A 20,759-nucleotide genomic window follows, 5' to 3' on the forward strand; every position below is an offset into this window, starting at 1 on the left:
CCCCCTGCACCCAAACTCCCTCCCAGAGCCTGCACCCCACGCCCCCTCCCACACCCCAACCCCCTGCCCCAGCCTGGTGAAAGTGAGTGAGGGTGGGGGAGAACAAGCAACGGAGGGAGTGTGGGATGGAGTGAGTAGGGGACGGGGCCCCAGAGAAGGGACGGGTCATGGGCATGGTCTCAGGGAAGGGGCAGGGCAAGGTTCTTTGGGTTTGCGTGATTAGAGAGTTGGCAACCCTATCGCGAGGGCATGTAGAAGCCCTGGCCAATCCGGAAGAGCACACCCAACAGTGCAGCTGGCAGCTTACTGGGCACCAGCCAGCGCAGGTGCAGCACCGCCCAAATGTCAGGCGGACTGTGCCTGCGGCTTGTGCGTGCATGGAGGCCCATTGACTATTTTGCCCTGGGGCCTGGAATTGCTGTCGGTGGGCCTGGCTGAGAGCCACTGAACCAAACCGTAAACTCTGTATTTGATGGAAACCACTTCAAGCCAGGGGGTGCGGCAGGACCCCTAGCACCCTTATTTCCAGCACCTATGGTAGAAACAGAAGCAGCCAAAGCAGGGACCTTTTTCACCTTTGGACATTCCAGTCAAAACTGTAGAATATTCTCTGATTTTCTCTATCCTGTGCTGATTGGCTGTTTGCTCCAAGCTTCCGCCTCCCTTTCTCTCCCACGTCTCTTCGTCTCACCTTCACTCAACATCTTCCCCCTCTTATCCTCTTCTCCCCTGCCATTTCCTGTCCTGCCCTCACTCCCTTTCTCTGTCTTTTCCTTTCCATTTATCAGATCCCCTCCTACGTAAATTCACCTCCCAAAAATTAAATAAATGAATAGTAAAACTAACTCGACGTTTTCTGCCATCACACTGTTCACAGTTTGTGTGTTGCACCCCTTCCCCGACCCTGTGTCTGTCTGGTCTATTTAGATATTAAGTTCTTCAGGGCAGGGATTGTCTACTATTCTGCATTTGTATGGTGCCTAGCACAATGGAGCTCCATTACTGGTTGGCCCTTAGGCACTACTGTAAAAACACGATCAATTTTAATAAATTAATTTGTAAAAAACTGACAGTATCTCTTCCTTGTATCTCACGCTCAGCTGTTCTCTGTGTTATTTGACTTGTGATTGACTAAAAGAATAGGAGCAAAACTTACCAGCATTTTCGTTTGATAAATTTCCACGACTTTAAAAAAATTAGCCATAACTGCCTCAGGTTTCTCTATTTTTTGTCCATGCCTTCGTTTCTTTTTCTTGGTTTCCTCCTTTCCCAAATGCTCAGATTGTATTTCCTCCTTTGCTTTGTCTTGTTTCTCACCATCTTCCATACTAGAAGAAAGATTACAGAAATAAAACCAAGTAAGTTCCCGCATTGTCTATGCTATGATTAAAACAGTGAGTCCCGATAAAGAGAGGCTGGTTTGAGTGTGAGTTAGTTGCAGAGAAGATGAATGGAAGTGAGTGACTACAAGAAGTGACAGAGAATACAACCAAGAGTCAAAAAAGTTACCTTACTACTAAGTGAGGTGGAAGAATAGTAATAATACACTTAGTGAGTTTAGGGGAGATCAATGGAGAAAAGGCAAAAGCAGCTCAAAGTGGGGTTATTAGCACCAAATGCAAAATGTACAATTACTTGCTGCCTAAACAAGTGAAGTATGTATCCCAGTGCAAGTAATTCAAAATTATCAGAGGTTATGTGCAGAATCTTGAGTTCAAAGTTGAACAGAAGATAGAAACATTTATGGATGTGCCACACAGATTCATAGTGGTTTCATTTCAACCAAAAAAATCACCATAATAAAAGTAAGGCATCAGTGAGGAATGAAAGGAAAATTTCCTTCAGAAGGACCCACCTTACAAAACATGTAGAAGACGACAGTTATCCCTCCTGCACAAAAGAATTCATAAGAATGGCCATACTGGGTCAGACCAAGGTCCATCTAGCCCAGTATCCTGTCTTCCGACAGTGGCCAATGCCTGGTGCTTCAGAGGGAATAAACAGAACAGGTAATTCCCTTTACGAGAAGCAAGTATCAAGACTCACTGTTGTTTTAGAGGCTTCAGTTTTCAGGAACATAAATAGCTGACTGTGTGATAACAGTGAGAATGGTAAGGTAAATTACCACAAAGGTGTGAGGGGGTTGAAACTTTGAGGCAAGTAGATGGTCGATTATAAAGAAATGGAGAGGAGTTTGTGGTTTGGTATATAGCAGTACCAGTGAAATAAAGACCCATATGAGAGAAGTCTGAGGAGCTACTTACATTATTACTAACAAAGCATCATTCCAGGGCTCCTGCATTAACTTTCTTTGGAATGCCCCTGATGATGTGCACAAGAGGGCCAGCCATACAAAGAGGAGAGGTTTGTGTTTATTAACCACTGGGGAACCTTTTTGGAAAGTAAGATTCTATAAAGAAAGCAGGGTCTCCTCCTTAATCAACCAAAAAGTATTTAGACTGCTGGCAATGACAATGAAGATTTGGGGGAGTGAATTTTTAAAACTAGAATTTTTAAGCTGCAGGCTTGCAGGTACTGCAAAGTACTTAAGTTGAAAATGAAATATGGTAGTAAATAGCAGAAGTACAAGGGAATCTGTGTATCCAATAGTGAGAGAGAAGCACTTATGATTTAATTGGAAGGAAGTGCAGGAGAGGAATAAGGAAATAAACTGTCAGTAGAAAGAGGTTAGGTGAATTAAAAATAAAAGCTATAAATGCCTACATAACAATATGAAAAGCCTAAAACCAAGAATAGGTGAGGTGGACTATCTGGTATTGGGGGAATACCTAGATATTTTATCAATGGCATATGATAAGGTACATTACTAGCCTCTGGGTCAGGAGACTGAAATCAGTTAGCTGAGAGAGATTGGGGGGGGGGGGAAATCTAACAAAACCATTATAATGGGAGATTTGAACCACCTAATATAAAGCACTTTAATGTCATAACACAACATGGTGTAATAAACATAAGATTCCAGAACTGCTTGTTTTGGAGCATACAAGAGGAGAGACTATTTTTGTCTTAATACTGAGAAACATACAGAATTGATTCTTTGGATTGTTAGTACAGAGAAATGCAAAAGAGTTTAAGTGCAGTTGACAATTACCAGAGAAGTACTGTAACATTGCAAGTAATGTTTATGCTTGAAATCCTTGCACAGGGTTGGAAGTGAGGGCAGACAAGAATACCAAAATAATTCTCTAACAGTGAAATCTAAGAAAGGGATTTTTTTAAAATGAGGAAATTAGTTAGAAAAGCCTGAAAGGGAACAAGTTAAGAAATTAAAAATCACTGAAACATCATGGAAACTTTAGAGTCAACCTTGTTAAAGTCACTGAAGGTATGTATAGTGCTGAGAAAGAAAACAGCATAGTTAAGTGACTAGCTATACTAATTTTTTTGGGCCTCAAAATTATCCTTTTAAAAAAAATAAATCTCCAATCCAAGTGATTCAAATACAACAGGACAAAAACTTAGCAGGTTAGAAGAGGTATCTGTAGGACTGAAATTAATGGGGCTAAAGTGAGAATTTGAATAATAGACCAAAATATAAAGAAAAATAATAGTAAATTGTTTAAATATGCCAGGAACAAGAAAGCTGTGTGAGTCATCAAATTTGCTAGACCACCTGGTTATAAAAGGAGGCAATCAAAAAGGACAAAGAAATTGGCAAGACTATCAACCTTAATACTTCAGCACAGGCTGATCACACACTTCCCAACCTGCTGCTTGGAAACAAGTGAAGTAAATACCACACTAATGAAAGCTGCCATGTTAAAAACGTTTCTCGGGATTTTAGGAGAAGCAGCTGCAGAGGGTTTTATAAGACTGTGAACAGGCTTATATGGATTGCTGAGAGTGGAACCTGGGATAGGGTCCCTGCTCTGCTGCTCAGTGAAAGTGCTTGTTGCCTCTGAGGAGTTGTGCTGGCTGCCCAAGATACTGGTAAAATGGAGAGTCCAATCAATGCCTGCTCAGGGCTATTTCTGGCTGGCTCATCTAGGAACAGCAAGAAAATAAACAATAGTGTAAAAGTAACTTACTCAGCCTTCTCGGATTCTGCTTTTGTTTCTGTTTCATCTTCTTTTGCTATTTCAGACATCTAAAAACAAAAATATATTAAAATTGCCATAAACTTACTTTTAAATAAATCTTCTCAATTCTACTTAATGCTTTCTAAAAAAACAAATAAAACAATCAGTTACCACCATGCCTCATTAACACTGGGTCACTTTCATGTTGTCATAATGCTAAATTTTTTTTGCTTCTAAAACAAGCAGCAGACAACATTTCAATAGTGAAAACTTCTATCGTGATTCTTCCTCTAACATGTTTTCAAGATATATTATTAATACAGTAATTGGTGCAGATGACTGAATGACTCAAAGTAATAGTCAATGTAATGAGACTGGTGAAGTTACCAAAAAGGAATGGAGGTGACTGAGCACAGATCATAGCCTAAAATTAGCTGGAGTACAGTGGTCACCATTAAGAACTTAAGTTATGACTGGCATGCAAAATTAATGTAACTATGGTTTTGTATAATTTCTATACACAGAATGTGGAATAATGTGGATTATCACAAATATCAGTATGTCAATATCACAAATTCCACGTAATTGTTTAGTTTATAACAGTGGCAACATCTTCCTATTTTGTCAACATAGATTAAAGTAATTATATTCTATAAATGTAATCAAAATTAGCAGAATATTTGTATACGTTTTATTTTTGCAATACTTCCCCCCTTAAACTATCTACCTATTCCCCCATACCACAGTATCTAACTGCTTCACAATCATTCATGTATTTATCCTCAACCCCCTGTAAGATAAAGATGTGCTATTATCCCCATTTTACAGAAAGGAAACTAAGGCACAAAGAGGCTAGGGACTAGATTTTTAAAGGTATTTAGGCCTTGCTTCACGCCGTTTTGCAAGCTCTAAGTCTCATTTTAAAGATTGACTTAGGAGTAAACCTTGATGAAATCTTTTTGTCAGAAAGTTAATTTTGCTGAAAAATGCAGTTTTGGGTCCACCTAGAACTATTTGCCAAAAATTTCAGTCATAATTTTTATTTGGAACTTAGATGCCATTCACATAATGATGACAGCAGCAGTGGTCTCCTCGATTCTTTAGCCTAGTAGTGAGGGCACTCACTAGGTTCAGTTCTCCCTCTTCTTGATGTGGAGAAGGGATTTCAATTTGGGTCTCTCACATTTTAGGTGATTGCCCTACAGAATCATTCTCAGTTTCTTTCCCTGTCCCAATGACTATTCATTGTCATTCATAGTGGCAATTCATAGTTATTCATAAGTTCCAGTCCCTACTGCAATTACTATTTAATTATTTATACACAGTGGAACAGCCTCAACAAGAGAAACTGAAAGAGAAGTCATCACAATATCCCATAGTCCAGTGGGTTGGAGAACACTCCTGTAATGTGGGAGCCCAAGTTGAAATCCTTTCTTCACATCAGGCAGAGGGAGCAATTGAACCTGTCTCCCCGACATCTAAAGTCAGTACCCTAACAACTGGGCTAAAAGTTAGAAGGAAGGTGGCACCACCACCTCCTCCAGTCTTGTGAATCTAAAAAAATGCTTTAAATGCTCAAAAATTAGTTTCAGATTGAACAAAACATGACAGAGTTTTTGATTTGCCAAAACTGTTTTGCAATTTTTGGATTCAGTACAGGTCAAACCATTTTTAATTCCTCCTCCTCCCCCCCACCAAACTTGCCAGTAAAGAAAAAAATCAGTTATTTTCCCAAGATCGTAAATCACATTGAAAGTCATTGGGACTTAGGCTACTAAAAGCCTAAACCAGTTTTGAAAATGACTTAGTTCCCTAAATCACTTAGGCACTGCTATGCTGAGTGGAGCAATGCCTAAACACTTTTGAAAATCTGTGCCTAAGTGTTTTGTTCAAAGTCACACAGGAAGTCTGTGGAGGAACAGAGCCATGAATTCAGGTTTTTCAAGTGGCAGGCTACTGTTCAGTTTGGACTATCCTTCCTCTCCAAGCTCCCTCATAAAAGCTACAATGAAACCTCAAAAGGATTATTACCATTTCATGTTTTTACAAGTAAGAGAGACAGACAGTCATCTTAAAAAAAATTAACAAACACTCTCCATGACAGAAACATACATAGCATGTCTGTTTTTTTGGTTCCTCCTACTGCACTGTGGTACTGTAGGGACTATATCTGAGTAAACAGTAGTTTTTTCCCCACAAATACTAAAGTGAATTTCAGTTTGAGGACTTTTCACATTGACTTTTCAATGCCAAAGCACTCAAGTTTTATTAGTGTGAATACTCATGAAAAGCAGTTTTAGATTAAATTGATCATAGAATACCAGGGTTGGAAGGGACCTCAGGAGGTCATCTAGTCCAACCCCCTGCTCAAAGCAGGAGTAATCCCCAGACAGATTTTTGCCCTAGATCCCTAAATGGCCCCCTCAAGGATTGAACTCACAACCCTGGGTCTAGCAGGCCAATGCTCAAACCACTGAGCTATCCCTCCCCCCTAAAATGTTGAACAATTCATTGAAAGCCAATTTTGAACTGTGTATTAGATTGTAAAATTTTCACTTTGAGCTCCATTGAGTGGTTACATGTCACATAATATTATTTCTGTTCCCTAACTGAATAACTTACATAATTCACATACATGAGAATTGTAAATTTCATAACCAATACAGAATTAGAAGGTCACAGTTTTGAATGACTGATTAATTAACAAGTTAGAGCTATGGAGAGAAGAAATGGTTACTTACTGCAACTGTGGTTCTTCGACATGTGATGCAAACGTGTATTCCACCTAAGTGTGTGAGCACCCAGCGCACTGGAGCTGAAGAATTTTGCCTAACAAAATTAGAGGGGTGGTGTTCATGCTTCGTGGCCGTAGCCCCTCCCCTGGCTATATGAGGCAGCGCCACCCTGATCCCCCTCATTTCCTGCGTACCAAATGCACAGAGACGAGTCGCTGAAGCAGAGTGGATGGAGGGTTGGTTGTGGAATATACTCTCTGCATCACACCTTGAAGAACCACAGTTCACTAAGGATGAGTTACTCAGTGTTGATAGTTCTTCGATGTGCCCCCTACTCTAGGTGCTCCACTGTAGCTATGTCAGTGTCCCTGTGCCTCTCATCGGAGATTTTTGATAGCAGTGTCCTTTCAGCCTGCATATGCTCCCTCCTTGCCTCGCGCTCTGCCTCAAGATGAACCATCCTTAGTTCCTTCTCTACTACAGAGCCCATTCTTAAGAACTCCGAAGTAGAGGGGAGGAGGGCGGGTCATGGAGCATCCAGAGTGGGATACATCTCGAAGAACCATCCCTACCGCACTAGATGAGTAACTCTCTCTTTTGTGTGTCCCTATGGGTTCTCCACTGTAGGTGACTCCCTAGCAGGATTCCCTGGGGAGGGTTGCGCTTCTGCATCGAACTTAGTACTGATGTCAGAACTGTGGAGCTGAAGATCGCATCGGAGGCTGTCATGTGTAATGGCATAATGTTTTGCGAAGGTATGAGCAGATGCCCAGGTTGCTGCCCTGCATATCTCTGTGATGGGGACATTCTTGATGAATGCAACAGAAGTGGAGATGGACCTTGTGTGGCATGTTCATGTGCCAGAAGGAAAATAGCAGCACTGTTTAGTGAAGTTGGAAACCCAGTTCGAACGTCTTTGAGATGATATTGCAGAGCCCTTGGACCTGTCTGCAATGGCTAGGAACAGCTTAGGGGATTTCCTAAATTCTTTTGTCCTGTCCAAGTAGAACGCCAAGGTTCTCCTGACATCCAGCATATGTAACACAGCCTCTCTGTTGTTGCAGTGAGGCTTTGGGAAGAAGGTCAGAAGGTGAATACACTGGTGCATATGGAAGGAGGAGGTTACTTTGGGGAGGAGCTTCAGATGTGGTCTCAGTGTGATGATGCCCACCAATTACTTTTCAGCCCTTTCCTCACCCCCTCTCTCAGCTATTGCATATGCTATCCACCCAGAGATTGTCTGTGAAGAGACTGCTTGCCCCTTAATATGATATGCATATGATACAAATAGGCGAGGTGAAGCATGAAATGATTTAGTTCTGTCCAGATAGAAGGCTAGACAACACCTGACGTCTAATGTATGGAAACACTGCTCTTCTAGAGATGAATGTGGCTTAGGAAAGTATACCACCTGGTTCAAATGAAACTGAGAAACCACTTTAGACAAAAAATTTTGATGTGGTCGTAAAGTCACCTTTTCTTTGAAGATTTGTGTATAAGGAGGCCTAGCCATCAGAGCCTGCATCAGAGACACACACTTTCCTTGTGGATGTTACTGCTACCAGGAATGCAGTTCTCTGACACAAGAGTGGAAAGGGACAAAATGCTAGGGGCTTGAACAGAGGTCCCATCACTACCACTAGGACTGAGGAACTGGTTCTTGGACCAGAGGATATAGATGAAAAAAATAAATTGGCACTTTAGATGAGCTTTATCTGAACACACGGTGTTCCATAACAGTGTCCCAGAAATCAGCAATAAAATATAATGAAACTATGTTAATAGCACAATGCCTCAGCTTGAGCAGAGTATAATTCAATAAGTTTGGCTAGTTTCTAGTTCTTACTGCCAACTTGTCTGTATTTTCTTTCTGTTGAATACGAGTTGTTTAAGTGATATGTGCAGAGCCAAATTCTGTCACACCTACGATGAAACAACGAGTAAAGTACTAAACATCAGAAAATGTGGAATAGTCTGGCTCATAACTCATTCCTCCAGCCTGCCATCTTAAAATCTAAATTATGTTTACAGATGCTGTAGCTAGAAGTTTGGTTTTTTTACTATCCATTCTTCCATTTTGTAAATGTAATATTTTCAACACTTGTGTGATTTCATTGCAAGTCTTGTGATTGTTTTCACTTTTCTCAAAGCCCAAACCTCCGGAGTCATGTCATTATGTGAAAATTTGGGCTTCTATTTAAGAGATATTAAGTTGAAATGCTTGCAAATGTGATCCCCTTAAGGTCCAAAACCGATAAATCAAATGAATAGAACTCCACATTTATTATTTTTTAAATCTTGTGATGTTTTTTACAATATTGCAAATATTTTACAGAATATAATAACATTAACAATGTTTTTATAGCTAAAACAAAATACTTTTGAAATATAAAAACAGAGTTAATTTGGTTGTTCCTTTTCTTGTTTGGATTTAAACATCCCCCTGTAGCCCTTCCAATCATAAGGCATCAGCATTCCATTAGTGCTTAAAGAACAGAGAGTGAAACTGACTATAAATCAAAATCAGAATGACTTCTGTTTTCATTCCTCAAACTGTGATAGATTTTTAAGAGTGAAGAACCCAGCAATGCTGCCAAGCAAAAAACTATTTTAAAAATAATTTCATTTTTAATATCAGTAATACAGGAAGGCAATATGTTCCTAAAAAATGTGTGCTTATATTTTCTTTGTTCCATTAAGCCTTTAAGCTACACACACACAACTAATTTTACATCTTCCCAACCCTGATATCCATTTGTAAGTTATAGGTCATAACGTGCCTCACAATTATTGCATCCAGGGCAGCTCTACTGCTGATGTAATTTTATATCATCTGAAAATCTGGCCCATTAAACTTATAATGGAGAACTGGCATCATGTAAAATTACCTAGGGACTAGTGTGTCTCCATTTTGTATATAGATACAGTAACAAGAAACCAATGAAGTCTAGGGATGGTTTTAGTATCTGGGTGATTCTAGCTGGGGTGCTTATCCATCAAGATTTGTGCAATCTTGTGTCTCCTCTCTCCGTTGCTTGACCTGATTACCAAAGCAAAACATAGTTGAGTGTGATAGGCTCAAGCAAGACAGTCTTCAAGGATGTCATCCCTTAAGTTGGTAGGAAGGATGGTGAGGCAGGCAGGCCTCCAGCAATAGGCACTAGCCAGGACAGAGGACAGACAGATACAGGGAAGAGTAGGGTTGTCAGACTGTATTTATATCAGCTGCAGTAGCAGTACTCTCCTCCCTACCCATCTCTGTCTTCTCTGCTCTAGAAAGATTTTCATGAATCTTGCTACCATGGGATTGGATCTTCCCTAAATAGGGGGACGAAATGCCACTTTCAATGAACTAAGCGCAAGTCTTGGTGACTGAAGGTTCAGTAGATACTCCAAGATGTCCTGGATGGAAGCCAGCATTGCTTGAATTCAACGAGCCAATGATCACATAGAAAACTTTTTCCATTTTGGCAAATAGGCCATCCTGATAGAGAACTTTCTACTGTTGCGTAGAGCCTGCTGAACAGCTGCCAAACACTGCTCTTCCTCCTCCATCAGCCATGCAGCAGCCACACCATGAGATGCAGCCATGATTCTGAGTCAGTAGGTTGGGATGGAGAGGAAGTAGTATGGAAGGCCGAACTGACAGTGCAGAAGGTCAGGGAATCAGCAGTGCCTTGGCCGTACTGGGGCAATAAGGATGATCTTGGCCCAATCCGCCTTCAGCTTAAGGATGACCTGTGGGATGATCAGGACTGTGGAAAGGCACAGAAGAGAGCTGACAGCTGAGATGGAAGGTGTCAGACAGGGAGCCCAGACTGAAGCCCCCATTGAGAGCATAACAGATGACATTTCCTGTTGTCCCTTGTAACGAAGAGGCCAAGCACCAGAATGCCCCAGATTGTGAAGATACTCTGGGGAATGCTTGTCTTCAGAGACCACTCAGGACTCAGCAAAAAATTCCTGCTAAGATAGTCCATAAGATGATGAACCCCAGACAAGTCATCAGCCATTTGAACAATACTCTCCTTGATGCAAAACTGTCACAACATGATTGCCTCTTGGCAGACCATCCTGGAGTGTGCTCCTCCTTGCTTGTTCACATAATACATTGCAATGGTATTGTTGGTAAATATGTGAATCGCTGAGCCCCTGTATGGATCTGAAAAGTGTGACACGCATTGTAACTGGCCCGAAACTCCAGCACGCTGATATGCAGAGAAGACTCCTGCTCTGACCACACACATTGGACTTTCAGTGACCTCAGATGTACTTCTGACCCCATCAGGGAAGCAACAGTGACAACAGTCCTGGTTGGTAAGGGCTGGATGAAAGGAACACCCTGACAAACATTTTCGAGAAACATCCACCACTGTAAGAGGTCCAGGATCAGTGGAGGAAGACTAACTAATCTGTCTCAGGAGTGAAGAGTCGGACAGTAAAGAGTCCTGAGGCACATTTGGAGGGGTGTAACATTGTGAACTGGACCACCAACATGCAAGTGGACATGTGCCTTAAGAGCCTCAGGCAGATTCAAACTGTCATGGAACGCTGAGATTGCAGACTGAGGCAGAGGTGGCTAATTGCCTGAAAACAGTCAGTCGGCAGAAATGCTCTCGAACTCAGAGTTTACTAGGGCCCCAATTAACTCTATTTTTTGTGTGGGAACCAAAGTTGACTTCCCGGTGTTTAGGACCCAGCTGTTGGTCGTGACTGAGCCCAAAGCATTGTGGCAATGGAAGAGAGCAATGACTGGAACACTGCTCTGGACCAAGCAGTCAAAATGGGTGCTTGGGAGCCTCTAGGGGAAGATGTGTGGACTGTCTAAACCCAGAACCTGACTGCTTCCTTTTGTGGAATCTATGCCCCTTTCTGGGATATTTCCACTGTCTCAGGGGAGGGAAAGTCTTCCCAAATGTGTGCTGTGAATGATACCACAGTTGTTGCTATTGACCCCGTAGTGGTGCCTTCTCACCACTGGTGTATACACCCTTAAGGGCTGAAGGGTAGCTCTAGAGTCTTTGAAGGAGTGCAGAATCTCATCTGTTTTATCTGACAACAGCACCTTGCCATCAAAAGGCAGATCCTCAATGGCCTGCTGGACATTGGGAGCAGTGCCCAAATTCTGCAGCCAGGAAGATCTCCTCGTGGTCACCACAGAGGCCATCACTCCTGCTGAAGTATCTGCAACATACAGAGCAGACTGCAAAGAAGTCTTAGCCACCAAGCAGCCTTTGGTACAAAATACATGAAATTCCTCCATTGAGGCCCCGGGCAGTTGGTCTGTGAATTTAGACACAGCTGTCAAGCGGATAAAGTGGTACTTAAACAGAAGTGCCTGCTGATTAGCAATTCACATCTGCAAGGAGGAGGAGGTGTAAAGCTTCCTGCCCAACAGGTACATTTGCTTAGAGTCCTTCTCCTTTGGAGTGGACTTAAACCTGTCCTGTCAGGCTATATCATTCACCACAGTTACTACCAAGGAATTTAAGGGCTGGTGGGAATAAAACCCCTCAGATCCCTGTGTGGGAACAAAGTAGCGTTTTCCCAAGTGCTTAGCTGCTGGTGGTATCAAAGCTAGCGTGCTCCAGAGGACCTTAGCAGGCTCAAGGAGCACATCGTTAATAGGGAGGATGAAACTCTGAGGGGCCAACAGCTGCAGGATATCCACTAAGTTGTGGGCATTCTCCTGCAGGAACGCCACCTGAATACCCAGGGAAGCAGCCAAGCACCGCAATAGGTCCTGGTATGCCTTGAAATCCTCCAGTACTGAAGGGAAAGAAGAACCCGGCACTGTGGAATCGTCCATGGATGAGAATGAGGCAGTTAACTGTGTCAGAGCCAGATCCTGCTCCAGGGCTGACGCGCCCCAGGCAGGATGACTCTGGAGGCTCCTCAAGGGGAAGATACACCAGTACCTGGACCTGTAGCGGATTGATGGTCACTGCCACAGATCTGGCCAGAGATCCTGGCTTTGAGCGGGACAAAGAGTGGAACTTCTGTGACCAAGGGGCAGCATGAAGGCCACTGGTATGAAGAGGGCATTAGTGGCCAGTAGGTGCCCGGCCAGGGGCCCCTGTCCTGACCACAAGACGAGTGCCAATCCTGATACCCACAGTGATCCATGAATGGCCCTCACTCAGGCAATGGAGAGCAGGAGGAGTAAGATCCTGACTTGGATGCTGAGAAGTCCCGGGCTTCAGGGGACAGCATCGGGACCAGCTCTGAGGGCAACCAATCTGACTTGTCCATAGCTCAGAATGATGAGGGGGCTGGTGCCAACAGTGGAAACAGTACCATTGGTATCGAGTATGCCTCTGTTGCTTTTATTGCTGGGAGCAGTGTCAACCCTGAAGTTAGCATCAGTACCAAAGTAACTAATAATGCAGAAGTGGAGGGTGGTGACTGCTGCCATGGCAGCATTGGCAGCACCGGCGACACGGATACTGAAGAAGTTCCAGGTACCAAGGAGGGGTCAAGTCCGGTACCGGCCCCATTTCCACTGAGGGTGGAAGGGATACATCGGGGTGCAGTGCTGACAGACCCATAGGTTTAGCGCCTGCCCAGTCAATGGGGCTATAAAGGATGTAGCCCTGGCACAGTCCTGGACCAAGGGAAAAGTCGGGACAGACAGGCAGAGGAGGTCCACTGCTGCCTGATACACCACTGGCATGGAAGCAATCATTAACAGCATCACCCTTGTTGGTACTGGACCTAACGGGCACCCTGGGACCCAGAGTCAATGGTACGGGGTCTCTGCCCTCCCGGTGTGATGCTCAGGAGTGGTTGACAGGACATGTTCCATCCCACACACCAGCATTAATCCTGTGCTGATCCACACTCCTTCTGGAGGAAGGAGATGAGTCCCGATGGGACCTGGAGCAGCCTCGGTCATTCTTATGCAACCTTTTCCTCGGCACACTCCTCTGTATCTTCGGAGAGGTGCCAGCTCCAGGACACAACGCAGCAAAACCCAAGGGCGACCTGCAATCTGATGAAGGCCTTGGTGCCAAAGGAGGCCACGTGGCCAGTTCAAGCAGATGCTGCTTCAGAAGAAGATCCCTTGCCACGTGAGTCTGTTTCATGAACAATCTTCAAATCAACCTCAGTTCCTTGCCATTTGCTTCACCCTAGACACAACAAGCATCACAGGTGGGGATCATTACTGGGGATCGTCCCCCCATATGACAGACAATGTTTAAACCCTGGTGAGGACATCATCAGGGAACTTCAACCAATTACTAGTAAGTCTAACACTATACTGCGGGTATTAATGAACTACATAGAACTAGAAAAAAAGTAACTGAATAGAGGATTGAGAAGTTGAAAACCTCACAGAGTTCCGACTCCAGTCATGGGTGCCAAGAAGGAACTGAGAGGGATTGAGGTGGCACTGCATCATATAGGCAGGGGAGGGGCTACAACCATGAGGCATGAGCACCCCCCGTCCTTCCCACTCCCATGGGTACTGCTAGGCAAAATTCTCTGGCTCCCGTGTACTGTGTGCACACACACGTAAGTGGAATATACAGCTGCATTTACTTGAAAAACCAAAAATTGTATATTTGACTGGTCACAATTAATGATTCAAACGATCTGCATTAATTCCAAAAGAAACTTGAGAATAATAATTAACAACAAATACATTTAAGAACTTTGCAATCACTTTGGGAATAGGAAGAAAGGCAAAATTTGTTGGAAAAAATATAAATTACTTGTTCAGGCTTACTAGGGACCTTAATTTCAAAGCAGAGTCACTCTGTTCAATGAATATGTCCTTTAAATACCTCAGTACTAATGTAAATACAACAAACTATCCATATAAAATGACATGAAATTGCTACTATTTTATAAGGAATTTGTGCAAAATGAGATTTGACAATGGAATAGTCATAAGTAAATTATGATTTTAAAGAAAGTGTATTGTGACAGACCCAGACCAGTGGGGTACAGGAGTCTGGTAGAGGGCAAATATACTGGTCACTGGATGAGTAGTTTTCTGTTCCCTGAGTGACCAGAGCAGGGGCTGTACTAGAGTAATCAGGAACCTGCTAGAACCAGTTAAGGCAGGCAGGCTAATTAGGACACCTGGAGCCAATTAAGAAGAAACTGCTAGAATCAATTAAGGCAGGCTAATCAGGGGACCTGGACTTTAAAAAGGAGCTCACTTCAGTTTGTGGTGGGAGTGTGAGGAGCTGGGAGCAAGAGGCGCAAGGAGCTGAGAGTGAGAGGGTGTGCTGCTGGAGGACTGAGGAGCACAAGCGTTATCAGACACCAGGAGGAAGGTCCTGTGGTGAGAATAAGGAAGGTGTTTGGAGGAGGCCATGGGGAAGTAGCCCAGGGAGTTGTAGCTGTCATGCAGCTGTTACAGGAGGCACTATAGACAGCTGCAGTCCACAGGGCCCTGGGCTGGAACCCGGAGTAGAGGGCGGGCCCGGGTTCCCCCCAAACCTCCCAATTGACCTGGACTGTAGGTTCTTCCAGAGGGGAAGGTCTCTGGGCTGTTCCCCAACCCACATGGTGAATCTCTGAGGCAAGAAAATCCACCAATAAGCGCAGGACCCACCAAGATAGAGGAGGAACTTTGTCACAGTATATAAAACAGACATAAATAAATAAACTGGCCAGTAAATGGAAAATGTAATTTGATATGCAGGAGAAAATGGTAATACACATTTCATGGGGGCTAAAAGCTTGACAACAGAGTAAATAGTACATTATATAGTCATGTTTATATTGAAAACTCTTGGAAATCATATCAATGCCTTAAGGGTTGGGTTAAAACCCATTATAGAAGAGAATTCTTTGAAATGGCCTAATACAAGTAGAGATGGATCTATACTGCAGAGTTTAGATATCCTCAACATTTGAAAAGGTATTTGGATCCAGAGTTTTGGTTCAGGCCCATCTTTAAATGGAATTACACTCACTTATGTAGGGATTTAGTGAAGTGGAACAAGATAAACTGTTCACATTGGGGAAGGACAATTAAAATAAAGTAAATATTAATTTAACAGTAAATCAATTAATTCAGGCAAAGCTATTTCAGAGAGTAGGAAACAAAGGACAGTTTATTAAGTGTAATCAATTAAGCAAACAAAATAAATAAGTTAAGGGGATAATCAGATATAATTATGGATGAAGAGTATTAGGGAGGAGGCTGAAAGACAGTTACAGAATAGGAAATTAGCAGCTAGGTCTGGAAAGCACCTAGGACACTTTGGGTGCTACTACTCTTTGGGGCAGGGACTGTCTTTTTGTTCTGTGTTTGTAAAGTGCATGGCACAATGGGGTTCTGGTCAGGACTGAGGTTCCTACGTGCTAAAGTAATACAAATAATAAATAGTAATAATACTGTAATCTAAATGAACAACAACAATAATAATAATTAAGTCAAAACTAGGCAGACATATTGGGCTAAGCTAAAGTTTTCCTTTCCGGCAAATTATTCTTTGTTATAAGATTTAGATAATAAAATATAAGAAAATGACATTCCCAGAATATGTATCTCATAGGAAAAGCAATTTAGTGAGCAAATAAGTTTAGTTATTACTGGAACTTTTAGTAATATATAATACATTTTTGCTGTAAGGGACAATAAATTTGTTCCACCTACTTGTGCTTTTCTTTTCCTACGAACAGTGCTTTCCAAAGAGGGAGGGGTATCTGTACCAACTCTTTCTGCAATATCACCGAGTCCAGCATCATGACCATGTTTTGAGCCACCTTCTTTCTTTGCATGAATGCCAAAAATATCTGACATTATGTCTGTTTCTCCTTTTTCACCTTTCACAAACTGCACAAATTCAACTCTAATTCCATGCTCAATGCCTTCAACCTTCTCTGCTTCTATGATGTCATCGTGGATTCCAAACTGTGTTGGGTCAGGCATGTCCCCTAATATTTTTGTAACTTTGATGTTTTTGGCTCCTTCAACCAGGCCACCCCCAAACACAGTACTCCAGAGAATCTGGAAAATCCCCCATACGATGGTGAAGAACAACTGGAATAACCCTACAAATAGCATCCAGAAAAAGGAGAAAAACACTTTCACCAATTCTTTTATAGTCATCTTTCTAACTTTTCTGTACTGTTTCCTAAGGTTCCTTAAAGTGACCATTTTTAAAAAGTTGGCAGCATTCCTCTTCACTGCAACACAGGCCATTGCAAAAGCTGAAGCTGATTCCAGAGATTTTTCTTCTTCCTCATCATCTCCAACTTCCATTACATAATAAGGCTCATCCTCTTCCTCCTCTTCAGGTCGTTCAGCTGAATCTGATTCAGAGATCTGAGATGCTAACTGCATTTCAAAGATTGTGTCCTCGCAGAAATTCACAAACAGCTCCATTTTCTCTTGTTCTCCTCCTTCATTTACAACATCAAATATGAACTGCCTTTTGGATTCTTTCACCTGTGGCTTCTCCCACTGCATTCTACTGGACTCACTGATTTCAAAGTAAACTCTTTCAATTTTCTTGGCTCCACCCATTATTTCAATGCGGCCAAGGTAAGGTTCAAAGTAATTAAGTACACTTGCTGCTGGATCTAGTAAGCACCGAAGGCGTGAATCATTTGGCATGTGCTCTGAAAGGTTGGTTAACAAGACTGCCACATTAAATCCAATGTCTTTGGCTGGCTCATGGAATCTGTCCACAAAATCAACATAATTAAACATGTCATTTTCATCAGCTTCTGCACAGGACAGCAGGAATTCAAGCTCTGACTGTGTGTATTGTTTCTGACCTTCCATTGCTTTCTGGAATTCTTTCTTTGAGATGATGCCTTTACCATCTGGATCATATTCTTTGAAAGCATCTGAGCTGGTTAGGTCTTTCAATTTGAGGAACATGTCAAAGAACTTCAAGATCATTTCTACATTGCTAGATGATTCTACCAGTGTGTCCACCATCTGTTTTCCAATAGTCCCATTTACAACATTACCTACATTGTATGTTAAAACAGTAAGTTATTTGGTTTATCTATAAATACATGTAAAAATAAGTTAATTTCATATTTATGTTCAGAAACACTACAAAAAACACTTTTCCAATTTCATTCTTAAATCTCCATAATTTTCTTGTAAACATGTTTTTCTGCATTGTCCTTGCTCTTTCAACATTACGTGCACCTTATATAATTCTCTTTTAAACATTTTTTAATAAACGCAAAATAGATTTCTGCACTGGCATAATAAAAATGCAATTAAAGAACAATTCTGAAAGATTAATTATTGCATTGTGACAGCTCAGCTTCATAACACTGAAAGTAATAACACATAATTATAAAAAATAGATCTGACCTTCAAGTAGTGACAACAGCATCACAACCATATCCTTCAGGAGATCCAACAATTCCTTAAGTAATTCAATCTGACTGGAATCCTGCAACATAAATGGTGTACACATTTTTTTCTTATTAAGAAAAGATACATTTAACAGGAAGAAATAGCACTTGGAATGGTTATCACATACAGTCCTAGTAAACAGAGATACATCAGGATCGTTCACAGTCATTTCTATTATGATATATTATAATAATCTCATACAATACAATGTGCCCATCTAGAGCAGATGTGTGAGCATTGGGGTATGTTGTAATAAAGTACCGAGGACTACTGAAGTGGAGACTATTAGTGAGGGAGAACCTTATTAATTTTGCTAATCCATTTATGAGAGAATACACATAAAAAAATCCATCCCCCCAACATAGCACAATATATTAGGATTCATACTACTAAAACTTTAATATGTTTACAGAATATACCAGAGTACATTAATTAATATAACAAGACCAATATGGATTTAGGTGCCTAACTTTAGGAACCCAAGTTTGAAAACTTTGCCCAAGATTCATGGTGGTGAGAAGGATGTTTATATGCAGCTCAAAGGGGAAGAGAGAACAAGAAAGGGTGGGGAATGCTGATTGGAAGTGTGAGAAGCATTGCTGCTCCTCTAAAGTGAAGGAAGTGGCTGCTATCTGTCAGCAGTGGCTCTCTTTTCTCCTGTGTGAGGAATGTACATCTAGGCTGTTCCCTGAAGCACCAGCTCCGTTTTTCTCCCAGTTCTCCCCATCCTGTAACTTCTTGTCGCCATACCGTATATACTTGTATGCAAATCAGTTTAGTTTATGTGACAATCAAAGCATTTTTATCAATGTTTACATCTAAACTGGGTGGTGGAGGAGCGCGAGAGGTTACAGATGAGTAACTAAAACTAAATCACAGTTATCAAAATAAATGAACATTTTGTGATTAAGTAATCTTGATTTTTTTTTTTTACGTTTGCTCAATCACTAAGTGACAAAATTTGGTAATCTGCAGTGGTGAAGTTGCGAAGTTCATATTTTTATTACTAGAAAATGACATGATTATTGACATTATTCAAAAATATAAAAGCATTCAGGCGTTAGAAAACTGTAAAACTATGTATTTTATACCTTTTGGGGTAGCTTGTGTTTGTCAGTGTTCAGTCAGTTTAATTCAGCTCCAGGAAGATATAGATACAAAATACAATAGTGCATCTTGAAGGTTACACACTGGTAACACGGGCTGGTTCATTAGCTATGTGATTTGTTCTGAACACTATGCAAGAGATCCACATTCAAATGCTGAGTCTCTGACTCCCTAAAAGCAGGCAAACTCTTTATGCCAAATTAAGTGCAAGAATGTAATAAGAAAAGCCAAAGAGGAGTTTGAAGAACGGCTAGCCAAAAACTCAAAAGGTAATAACAAAATGTTTTTTAAGTATATCAGAAGCAGGAAGCCTGCTAAACAATCAGTGGGGCCCCTTGATGATCGAGATACAAAAGGAGCGCTTAAAGACGATAAAGTCATTGCGGAGAAACTAAATGGATTCTTTGCTTCAGTCTTCACGGCTGAGGATGTTAGGGAGATTCCCAAACCTGAGCCGGCTTTTGTAGGTGACAAAGCTGAGGAACTGTCACAGATTGAAGTGTCACTAGAGGAGGTTTTGGAATTAGTTGATAAACTTAACATTAACAAGTCACCGGGACCAGATGGCATTCACCCAAGAGTTCTGAAAGAACTCAAATGTGAAGTTGCGGAACTATTAACTAAGGTTTGTAACCTGTTCTTTAAATCAGCTTCTGTACCCAATGACTGGAAGTTAGCTAATGTAACGCCAATATTTAAAAAGGGCTCTAGAGGTGATCCCGGCAATTACAGACTGGTAAGTCTAACGTTGGTACCGGGCAAATTAGTCGAAACAATAGTTAAGAATAAAATTGTCAGACACATAGAAAAACAAACTGTTGAGCAATAGTCAACATGGTTTCTGTAAAGGGAAATCGTGTCTTACTAATCTATTAGAGTTCTTTGAAGGGGTCAATAAACATGTGGACAAGGGGGATCCAGTGGACATAGTGTACTTAGATTTCCAGAAAGCCTTTGACAAGGTCCCTCACCAAAGGCTCTTAAGTAAAGTAAGTTGTCATGGGATAAAAGGGAAGGTCCTTTTATGGATTGAGTACTGGTTAAAAGACCGGGAACAAAGGGTAGGAATTAATGGTAAATTCTCAGAATGGAGAGGGGTAACTAGTGGTGTTCCCTAAGGGTCAGTCCTCGGACCAATCCTATTCAACTTATTTATAAATGATCTGGAGAAAGGGGTAAACAGTGAGGTGGCAAAGTTTGCAGATGATAGTAAACTGCTCAAGATAGTTAAGACCAAAGCAGACTGTGATGAACTTCAAAAAGATCTCACAAAACTAAGTGATTGGGCAACAAAATGGCAAATGAAATTTAATGTGGATAAATGTAAAGTAATGCACATTGGAAAAAATAACCCCAACTATACATACAATATGATGGGGGCTAATTTAGCTACAACTAATCAGGAAAAAGATCTTGGAGTTATCGTGGATAGTTCTCTGAAGATGTCCGCGCAGTGTGCAGAGGCGGTCAAAAAAGCAAACAGGATGTTAGGGATCATTAAAAAGGGGATAGAGAATAAGACTGAGAATATAT

At 41.6% G+C, this 20,759-nt stretch overlaps 1 protein-coding gene across 1 annotated transcript in view; it reads right to left on the reverse strand.

Moving 5' to 3' along the window:
* Positions 1-20,759, reverse strand: part of RYR3 (ryanodine receptor 3) — a 575,267-nt gene that overhangs the window by 51,168 nt on the left and 503,340 nt on the right. The window contains exons 88-91 of the mRNA XM_024202042.3: positions 18,075-18,156; positions 16,392-17,716; positions 4,050-4,108; positions 1,157-1,328 (exon numbers count right to left, since the gene is read on the reverse strand). Coding sequence (XP_024057810.2) covers positions 1,157-1,328; positions 4,050-4,108; positions 16,392-17,716; positions 18,075-18,156 — 1,638 coding nt within the window. The remainder of the gene's footprint in view (positions 1-1,156; positions 1,329-4,049; positions 4,109-16,391; positions 17,717-18,074; positions 18,157-20,759) is intronic.

Source organism: Terrapene carolina, unplaced genomic scaffold, assembly GCF_002925995.2.
Source record: "Terrapene carolina triunguis isolate 2854851 unplaced genomic scaffold, T_m_triunguis-2.0 Scaffold96, whole genome shotgun sequence".
Lineage (NCBI taxonomy): Eukaryota > Metazoa > Chordata > Testudines > Emydidae > Terrapene > Terrapene triunguis.